This window comes from Ruditapes philippinarum, unplaced genomic scaffold (assembly GCF_026571515.1).
Source record: "Ruditapes philippinarum isolate M1 unplaced genomic scaffold, ASM2657151v2 ctg10808_1_1_1_1, whole genome shotgun sequence".
NCBI lineage: Eukaryota > Metazoa > Mollusca > Bivalvia > Venerida > Veneridae > Ruditapes > Ruditapes philippinarum.
This window is the reverse complement of record NW_026853243.1, coordinates 1-11,625: the sequence shown is the minus strand read 5'-3', so window position 1 is coordinate 11,625 and position 11,625 is coordinate 1. Positions and strand designations below refer to the sequence as shown.

The 11,625-nt window shown below is 30.4% G+C and overlaps 1 protein-coding gene across 1 annotated transcript; it reads left to right on the top strand.

The window, feature by feature from the left end:
• Positions 1-7,589, top strand: LOC132736251 (thrombospondin-1-like; the record flags this gene model as incomplete). The annotated part of the gene is made up of 11 exons (XM_060723348.1): positions 1-90; positions 292-360; positions 606-726; positions 2,009-2,131; positions 2,315-2,485; positions 2,670-2,840; positions 4,002-4,154; positions 4,660-5,007; positions 6,615-6,727; positions 6,983-7,103; positions 7,416-7,589. Coding segments are annotated over exons 2-11 (1,516 nt in total), but the record flags the coding sequence as incomplete, so codon positions are not given.
• Between the last annotated feature and the right edge of the window lie 4,036 nt (positions 7,590-11,625).

The following is an 11,625-nucleotide window of genomic DNA, read 5'->3' as shown; positions in this document are numbered from 1 at the left end:
TTAATTTAAGGTTCATTGGTGTGCAATAGATGTAACAACAGTCAAAGTTTAGATGAATGTAAAGGCTTTGTTCTATGTGGAGAAAAACAAGTATGCATTTACACCTACTCTTTTGTCTCTTCTATTGTTCAAAAATAGATTAACAATTTGAAAGTGCTTTAAATTCTTTGACATATATTATTATGTTAATTTCATGTCGAAATGATACAATAAAAAAGTTTATCAAATATTTTGTCGTGATTTTTGAACATTTTAAATTTTGTTTTGTAAATTATTATGATTTTTTTTCAGTCATGCTTTACACAAATTAAAACCAAGGATGAACATATTACATACACAATGGGCTGTACTGATAATCAGGTAACACTTGCTTATCATCAATGAGATATTGAAGGGTGCATGAGAGCGGTATTTATATCGTTTATCTTTTTTTAAACAATTGGAAAATTTTGTCAACTTCCACTTTTTCATTGAAAAGATACTTTTATGGATCCTAAAGCATATGTGTTTGTTTCACGGTAGGAATGTTTCCTGATTATACATGTTATGTTACTGAAGTCGGCAAACTGCTGCTAAAGAAACTGGGAAAATGCTGTACATTTCAGAATTGTGGCGTCATTCCAGAAGTTGATGCAGTTTCCAAGCTTAAGGCACTCCCTGTCAATGAATGTTACGAATGCTGTAGAAGTTTAGGATGCAACTTACATCTTTGTAAACATCCAAAACGTATGTAATGTTTACATCTTACTCTAGTAATAGCTGATGGACTGGTTTGGTTGCAAGTTTGTTTGGGTATAAAGGTGATTCTAACACATAACTTGTTATGTAATAACGCCGAAATATATATAAAAAAATGTCTAAAATGAGTCAGTACAAGTGAGTTTTTTAAACCTTAGACTAAGTTTACTTCCTTTTAACAATCGAATGAACTGTTACTGAAGTTCTCCAAGTGAATTGGCTCGATAACGAACGTTTGACAAAGTATGGCATTAACACGTTTAACAATGAAATATTTATAGCAAGCCATGCACAATGGAGAATCGTCTCCTGTTAAGAATGTGAAACTGTATTATGTTTAATTCTACATCTTAGGAGAACAACTTGAGTATCACGGTTTAGCAGAGATAATGATAGCAATTTATCAAGATAAGGGTTGGTACCATGAAGTTTAGTAAAAAATACAGCTTTGTCCCGATTGATGTCCGCCCAGATTTGATATATCTATTCTGTAAGAATTTGAAATCACTATTCGTCAACGATAAAGAAATGATTGCGAAATTAAGGTTTATTTAGCAAAACAATCTTCTCTTTAATTTTCTTCTATTTATTCTAGCTTGGGATCAAACATTGTTTGACAGTTTAGCATTTAAATGTCATTAAATCGCAAAATAATTAATTTATTAACTTTAATATATTCGAACTTTCGATATTTTATTTATGATTACACAGAGAGTGAATCGGAAAATTGACTACATAATAACCATTATGCTGTAAATGTATGACAATGCTAAATTAATGATTTTCGCTTTTGCAGTAAATATAGATGCATTTTTTAGTTTAAGACGAGATTAAAATTCAAATTCAATATAGTGGGGGAGTATGTCACGGTTTCAAAACTGTTCAGTATTAAGGGGAGTAGATGTGTAAGCGGCCGGGTAAAACAGTCGGTAGAGCGGTTCAGTATTCTGAGGGTTGCGGGTTCGAAAAATCATTTTTCTTTCACTGTGACACATGCTTAAAAAGCATTAACCTTATTTGTTATTATTATGTTAAAGTCTATGTCCAGTATGAACAAGTTAAGTTGTCTGAACATAAAATGTTTAGACATATTGTAATGATCTATTTGGTTTTATTCAATGAACACTATTGTTACAATCCTTAAAATGTGAGCAAACAAATCAAAGTATAAAACATTCGTGATGGTATCAAGCAAACACTTGACAGTGCTTAACAAAATTGAATGTTACGAACACTTGTATTAAGTTTTAAGACCTCAACTTTTTTTCAGCATCACTGTGTCAGGATGACAAAAGCATGGATTGTGCAAAACTGAATGAAATGTTTGACATCTGTAAAGACATTCATGATGCTAAAAAGATATGTCCTAGCTTCTGCAACTTGTGCCGATTAGGTATTATTAATTTTTTTTTCACAAAGTTTAAAGACGGTACATTTTAAAGAGATTCAAAATCAATTGATTTACTTTACCTACAAAACAAAAATGTTAAAGCTTAAATTATTTAAATGCTTGTTTTGGTCCTCGATAATTTTACTGCAACAAGGATTATGTTTTAATGTTTTTTTTATCTATCAGTTGATGGTAATTGGGCAGATTGGTCACGATGGTCAGAATGTGACGTCACATGTGGAAATGGTAAGCATACGAGAGTCAGAACATGCACAAATCCAGCACCGGCTTACCAGGGTTTACAATGTTATGGGAACGGTATCGATTCAAAGCCTTGTCAACGACAACTATGTCCAGGTACTTGTCAGTTCCACACTTAAACAAAACGCATACTTATAATCCTTTGCTGAAGGTCAATTAATATCAGTTATATTTAAAATATAAACGAATCAAATTTTTGAATTAGTTCTTAAATTAGATGAATCAATTTAAGCTGTACTTGCAAAATATTTTCAGCTCATATGAAATATATATTATACAGTCCACGGCAGATGGTCAGCATGGTCTCTATGGAGTTCTTGTCCCGTAACTTGTGGTTTAGGAATGCAAAAACGTTACAGAAACTGTTCGAATCCTTATCCATCGCGCTATGGTGATCATTGTTTCGGGGATCCATTGGAATACAAAATTTGTTTTGAAAGGCTATGTGATGGTATATTTGCAATTCTTATATATTATGTAATGGTATATTTCAGTTTAAATTTGTGGTTCATTTTAGTAAGTTATAAGACATCGGGCCCGGCCTTCACTAACGTTCTCAAACTAATATAAATCTCAACTTAAGATTGTCTCAATATTTACTGAGATTCTTATTCACCTGAGAAAATTCTCAAGTTGGCTTTCACTGAACTTTGTTTCAACATTTGAAAATTTTCGTAACTAAGACTGCTTTTTTCTCAAGACATAACTTAATCTTCATTCTTAGTGTGCATTGTTGATGGGCTTGTAAGACTTATATATGGAGTTTTTCTTTTTGTTACAAAGTATATAGTTTTTATTTTGGTGTAAAATGATGCAACAGGGAAATGTTTTGTTTATGTATCACCTAAATGACTTCAGATATATCTTTCTTGTTTCATTTATAAAAACAACAACAACACAAAACAACATCAAAAAGCACCAAGAAGCACATATGTGAATATTTGAATGCTCATGAAAATAATCTATCAAGAATGAATGTAGAATAGATTTTCATAATTTTTGCAAACAGTATGTTTTATAAAAACGAAACAAAATTCTCAATCAATTATATTTAGTATGATTATTGTGGCGTCATAATTTTATAACGTCATTTATTAAGGCCCATGATAATCAGTCAAGATACTACTTTATTATGAAATTAGTAGGAACTTTATTTGCAAAGAAGGTCAAATAATTTTTATTTTTCAAAATAACCATAAAGAAAGTAACAAAAAAAAAATATACGTGAGATAATTCAGCTTCACTTAGACATGAATCTGGGACAGCCATATATCTTAGAAAAATTTCAAGTATTAAAATTTCAATAACAATTCTGAGTTAAGAAAAAAATCAGATTTAAGCTGAGATTTTGACTCTGAGAACGTTAGTGAAAGCCGCACCTGGTTTTTGTCCATGCCTGTTCAATTGTTTTTGTGCCAATAAGATAATAGCGTACTTATATTAATATAATACATTTCGTATAGATAAAAGTAAGAATCGATCATAAAATAAGATAAGAACATGACCACTTTTAGACAAATACATTTATCATCAAAATATCATATATTTTGTTCCTTTTACGCAACATGTTTCAAATAATAAAGACTAATTTATGCTTTAATACACAATTAAGATGGCATTTGGGGAGATTGGGAGAAATGGGGATCGTGTAGCGCCTCCTGCGATAGTGGCATACGTCATAGGTCAAGATCATGTAAAAACAATGTTGGAACTATGTGTAAGGGAAGCTCGTTTGAACTACAGTCTTGTAAAATACAAAATTGTCGTAAGTGATTTTATAAATTCACAATTTTATATTTTTAAACACTTTTACGATAATTAATTCATACAATTTAATCCTACAGAAAGTGTAATAAGTGTCTTTTTTAAATTATTATTTATCACAATTTACTGTTTGAAACATTTGTGCTGTATTCGTTATTGTATGCTTTATTCGTTTTATTGGAGGTGAGTTCATTTACATTATTTGCCCATAAAACTATTTAGACTGTCTGAACAAAATAATTATCTGTTTAAGCATTTCAAACAAAGTCTTTGTTTTAATGATCATGGCAAGTGAAACGTTGAAACAGTCATTCATGATAGCTTTATGTAGAATTTCATATATAGTGTTAAATTGTATTACGTTGGTACAAAATTACAAAATAATGTAACGGATGCATCTGTAACCTTTTGGGCATATTTCTTATTCTTAAGTAATGATTTCAGTAACATTACAAACTGTGTGATGTAGTTTAAATAGTAGGCTAATTTACATTTTTAAATCATAGCTTGTCAATCAATCCCAACCATTAAAAATGGTGTTTTGGAGCAGCAGTCGGAATCACCATCAGATATTACTTATAAAGCTAAATGTAACGATGGATATCAGGTATCTAGTATGATACAAACTGTTTGTGACAAAAAATCGGGATGGCCAGATATTCCAACTTGTAATAAAGTATCATGTGGAAAACCATTAATTTCGTTAAACGGACAACTTCGTTTTACAACTGGAGTCACTTTCCAAGAAATAGCTGGTTTTGAGTGTGTTGGTAGATCTGTTGCCTATGGTAATCCTACTTCGACTTGTTTAGCTGATGGAACATGGTCAAGACCTCTTACCTGTTTGTATCCTGGTAAGGAGATTTATGTTTGTAAATTTAAGTAAACGAATTTGAGTCTCTTAATTTCATTTAAAGAAGTGTATTTCCTCCGCTTTGAAGAGTATTCAAATAGGCTAGAGCTACAGTAACTGTAAACTTTATTAAAAGTAGGGCGGTGGGTTCAAACCCCAGAAGTGTCAACATAAATTATATTGTCTTTCTTTTATTCTTCTTTTAACATTATTTATTTATCTCTCATATCCCTTTTGGGAGGAAAGTACCTTTTTTAATTATGATTATTAAATTTATATAGTTATTTATTGCCTGAATAATGATTATTCTTATAACAAATATGGTACCTGATACTTTTAAAGTTTTATAAAATCCAAATTACAAGGTGAAAGTATTTAATATTTTACAAGATCAACAAATATACTTTTATACAAAAGTAAGTGAAAACTTGAAACAGGTACTCGTTTCGGTAAATATAAGGGATTTTTAAACTGTAGTTCTCTAAGAAAAAAATCAAACCCGTGTTAAAAATTGGTGGGTTTAGGTAACAATTGTATACATATGTCATAAATTTTGCATACAGTCACACGGCGACGTTCCAGCTTTACTGGTGGAGGAAGATCTCAGGTGCCCTTCCATGAATTATTTCAGGCAAGAACGGGCACCTGAGTAGAACCACCGACGTTCTGTAAGCTAGCTGGATAGCTTTCTCACTTGAAAGAATCCAAAGTTCCTGTCGGGATTCGAACCCACAGCGGTGAGGGTCAAGTGGTTTGAAGTCAACGACCTTAACCACTCGGCCACGGACGCCCTTGTAAAGGTAGTCAGTAGAAAGAACACAATTAGAGTACACATCACATAAACAAATTTCAAGAGAGACAAAAAATGCAATATCTTTAAGTTTATATGCATAATCATAGACAGTAAGTAATAAAGAAAATAAAACTTGAATAACAAATGAAAGAGATTACACAAGGTTTCGAACCCATCAGCTGAAATCACATTCATACATGTCTTACTTACTGTGCTATAGTGTCAAACGATAATAATATAAAATATAATTTGTCTGACTTTTAAGTAAACAATGTAACAGTTGATATTTGGTTAATCACTTGCAGTTTATCTATGTTTACCCGAGTTATTCTTTAATGGACAGTGCTTGTATTTTTGGAACTGACTATACCTGCCTCAGTGAGCCAACAAAAATTCCTTTTATTTTAAAAAAGTAACACAGGCAGAATATTCATATCATCTTTGCGTGTTGTATAAAGTCAGAAGGAGCGTATCTTTTTTTTATATATAAGCATCTTATGCCAGACTTTATATTTAAATTATAAAACCTGTGTTTTAACAATATGTCGCATATTTCTGTCGTCTAGCAGCGAAGCGAATGAATAGAAAGCATAAGGCCCTTGAAATGGGGAGGTAAAAAGGTAAAGGTATAGATGATTTACAAGAATATTTGGGATATCTGTTGGCCAAGCAGATTTGAGTACATAGTCACAAGGGCAGAATAGTTGTTTCTTTCATAAAATGGAATAATTTAACCGAAGTCTGCGTATGAGATGATGTAGAAATTAATGTCAAATTTACATTTAAAATGGCTTTCATATCATGTGTTTTGTTAGTTAGAAGGTGTGTGGCGAAGCCAGAATATAACAGAAATTTCACAAATGTTGCTTTTGGGAAAAACGTCACATTATCATCATCGTACTCTGCTGAATCTATTGGTGCAAACATGGTAAGTTACGAATAAAAACTGTCACATTCAGTTAAATTCAGTAACTGCTATATATGCAACAAAACGTTATATGCTTCAAAAGGATTTCAAGCCAGCAATTGGACTAACTGGAGATACATTTTATAACAAAACTATATCGGAATTTAAACAGTTTTGTCAAATTAGGCTAAACGGCAAAATACCAATATAAGTATAAATTTAAAATAGCTTTCATCATATACATTAAATTAATAATATATGCTATCTCTGTTCTAGGTTGACGGCAACTATCTTACCAGAGCAAGAACGCAATCTGGGCAATATCCTTCTGCAATAGTTGATCTAGAGCAAATATATACAATACATCATATAAATATTTATGAGAACCAGTACAGGTGTATGTTTTCTTTTGATGTTTAGAAGACTAACTTTATTTAAGCTACTTAATTTAAAAAAAAAGAAAAAACAAAGTTGTGACAAAATTACGGAAGACAAGCTCAAGTCAACACTTGAATGTTGACAAAATTGACACCTGTGTGTCACTTAATAATTTTACTTTAGTTTGCATGTACTTTAAGGTAAATTTAAAACATTAGGTTTCATATTGGAAGTGTATTAAAACTAGATACCTTTATCATAATCTATCTTAAATACGAACGCTATTGACCCATTTTGCAATAAAATCTCTTCTATAATTCTTTTATTGTAGCATACCTTTATATACAAGTCGCTGACAATGTTTCTTCCAAGTTTATAAATGTTGCCCATTTGGGTGAAGCCTGGACTAACTGCACGTTTCGTTTTGAGAACCCAGTCAGAGGTCGTTACGTGAGGATAAGTCTTGGAGGATATTTTTTAGAAATCGCAGAAATGGAGGTGTACAGTAAATCAAACAATGATTTGAATTGAAATGAAAAGTTCTTTTATAAGCAATTATATACATGGTTGGAGAAATCACATATTACTTTGAGAAAGTATTAACTTAACGTTTTTACTATTGAGTGTCTAACAAAGCGGTATACATTACATTTCATAGTATTTATGTGTCTAATCGATAATACTTGCAAAACATACGGCAAATTTTAATTACCAATGTCACGTCATTTTACAAAATATTTTACCTAAAACGTGAATAAGTCTTAATTAACTCAATGATAATTTATATAATGCATGCTTGTATAATTGTTATGCCCCATACATCTTAAGTTTTTTAAAGACCTTATTTACTGTCTATATTTAATAAATAGTTTGCTTACGTATACTTTATATTAATATGAAACTTTTTAATATTTTTATTTTAGGAATTTGAATATCTTTATGTAGATGTAAGTATACAATGTCAATAATACAAATAATACATATGTTATAGTCTTCATATATATTCTCATATTTTACACTTTTTGGCTTTTAATATTCAAGGTAAATATTGCCGCAATTTAAAATCATCCTACATGTATTTTGTATTTGGTTGGAGCGAAATGAATGAGATTCTTTAAATTGAATAATAAGCATACTTGCAACAACCATGCCGATGAATTTCAATTCTTAAATTATATATATAAAATATGACATTTCCTTGTTTTAATATTGAATCCATGTTAATCGTATGTATTCAAAATAAATTTCTTTCACTTGAGTAGTTTTGTTACATTTTAAATTATTGGAGAATTATTATGTTTTGTATTTTAGAAAAATTTTGTTTCTTATTTTGTTATCTCATACATTACTTTTAACAGAATTGGAAATAAATTATCCGTTGTAAATGAAAGATAAAGAAAAAAAAAGGTAGATGATACTGTGTAGATATAAAAAGACTTGTAATAATATATCATATCAATCATGTCAACAATGTTAACATATGTGGAAGGTTTTAATTCCATCATCGGGACAGCAAATGCATATAATGCTCCGATAAAATATATTATTTTCTGGAGTTATCATGTTGTCAATTTAAATTAACAATAATCATATGCTAACTTTATGATATGTACACAAAAGAATAAATATCTTTTTTTTTTCATCTAAAGAAAAATACGAGCTTTTCAAGGTTATGTTGTTAAATTTGAAGACCGACAGACCAATATCTAAGCTGGATAGTTTAAATTTTATTGGGGGAAACAAAACAAAACTATTTGTCTCTAATATTTTTGTATCATAACGTATTTATTTATTGACTTAGCGACAGTCTTCTCTCGTTCCGGAGTGACAAACCTATATTTTGTAATGAATTTTGATCAGGAAGTTGGGCAGTAACAAGTAGTGACGTGTATATCGTATGCATGTGCGAACTGGTAACATTTATCAATGCGTCCGTAAACGCTAATGCATTACATCAAGTGACCATCATTGACGTTCGGTGACATCCGGTAGCGGATTGATTTGTTTTGTTGTAGAACATTATGATGTGTAGTGTACTTTGTGTCCGAATCTGAATTTATGGAGCGTGCAGTTTTTGAATCAGTGTTTTTTGTATTTGATGAATAGATTTTACTTATTTTTCCGAAAGTTAATAAATGAAATTGATATTTAAAATTTTTATACTTTTTGTCACTTTTACTCTTAATATATGCCTAAAAACCTGTTATTTTTCAAGAATGTATGTTGTATACATGATCCAATATTACATATATTTATTTAACATATAATTGAATGTTCCTGAACAAACTATTATTGTTTTCATAATATAAGCGGGGTGATCGGGAAGACTGACTATGAAATAACAAAAATCTCATAATAAATGATTACCATATAAACTTAAGTTTCTTCTTTGCACACAGTATATAAGCAGTAGGTTTACTTATTTAAGAACACATTCAATGATATATAATGTAAAAATAACGTAAAATAACGTCAGAAATTTGTTCTGTCATAACACCGTAGATCGCATTAATTTTCAATATCACTATAAACATTTAGCTTCTGTATCAATTGTTTTCCTCTTTCTGGCTGAGAGGTTTTCTTTTATTTTAAAGAGTGAGACGTTACCGTTAACAATCGGGTGATCGTAAAAGGCGACTAAATGGACTTGAATTATTATTTTGAGTCTTTGCATCTTTGAGCTCCTGTTGATGAGATCGTTTTGACCTATGGTGTTACTTACAATTTGTAACATCCGAGGTTAGGCAAACGCATCTATCCTGTTTTGGCGAAATATGACTTAAATTGTATCCGTGAGCCGTAAAAACAAATAACACAAACAAACTTAATCCGATGTAACAAAACGGTTAGCGTCACACCGACCGAGCGTATTCATACGAAGATCGTTGGCGTTCTCAAACCGAAAACCTCTAGCTGTTTTGGAAAACAAACGGCACACTTTAAAAACAAATGAACCCTTACGTCACTTTTAGATGTCATGCTTTTAGAAATTGTTGTTAAAAGTTTAAGAAATGGCTTACGACAGCAGATAATTTTGAGAAGTAATACGCCGTAAAGCAAAATGACAATCGGTTCGAAAAAAATGCCTTATTTTTGACGGGTTCCAGTACCGCTTAGGCCCGTTGCTATTAATACTATAAATTGTAAATGTTTTGAAAATACACGCTTATAATAATTGTTAATAACAGATTTTTGAAGTTTTATAGTAATGCAAAATATATCAATGACGCTTAATGAAAAGTATCAGAATTTTACAAACTTCCGTCTAAAATAGTTGTATCGCAAAAAGATTTCCTTGCAACATTTAGCACACAGTATCCATAACTAGAAAAATATATATTGATTAAAAGTCATCTTATCTCCTTGAAATCATTGATTTATGCCATTTAATGAATTGTTTGAGCCGATATTTTGTTATTATGTAGAATTATTAAGCATTAACATTGATGAGAAAGAACTTATATCATATAGACTCACTCGATTTTGAAATTGTATATACATGCTTATATATAAATGTAAAGTTCCAAACAATACGTTTGTAAATTTTCTGAAATACAATGGGTTTCACTATTCGACTGTTTTTTTTGTTGTTGTTGTTTTGTCATATATTTCCTTTTTAAATGTGATGTTACATAAAATTCAGCTTAATCGTTGTAGATATATTGGCAATCGAATACAATTTAGTGTATTTTTAGATAATGCATGTGCGTTCATTTTATTCAAAACATTAGGTCGTATTATTGTAAAAGGACAATTATGTTGCAAAGTGATTTTTAAGATTTTTTTATCGAGCTCTTGCACCTTATAAAATATTATGAATATATAAGGAGCAATGCTCATTCATGATATCCTACCTCCCTCCCTTCCTACATTGAACACTATTGCGATCTTTCATTTCATGCCCCACGTTTGTTGCATTACTTTAATCACTTTAGTCGGTTACACCTTATATCACCTGATAAGGATCGGCTATAACACGTCTATTTACTTCAAATTTTGTAATTTTGTAAATCTGTATGTCAAATATATAGTAGGATAGCGATAGTTGTTTATTTAATTATTCATCATCATCAGCCAATTTAGTTTCTACATAATTTGTCTCAGTTCGATACCATAGGTAGCTTTAAGCTTATAGACACACTTACGTATTAAATTGCTTTTAAGACATCTTGGCCACTAGACAATGCAACGACTTTATTTTGTTTATTTATTTATGTTTTGTTAATTTTAAATATTTTTTCTTTATTGGTTCAAATATACTTAAACAATATTTTTCTTCCTATTCACGTCAACCTCTATTTAAATCTTTTGTAAAGTAAATTCTTTCAAAATCTGGTTTTTGTTCAGCATAATGCCAGACGAAGTTTTAATCAGATCTTCTTAATATCATTTTACTTCCCTTTAAGGATGTATTAAATGAACACTGATTGTAATGATGATGAACATTGTTAAAAATTAAAAAAAAATCTTTTATCATAAAAACGTTCTATAAGGAAACAAGGAAGATTTTACCAAGGGATGACGAGATTATTCAAAACAGA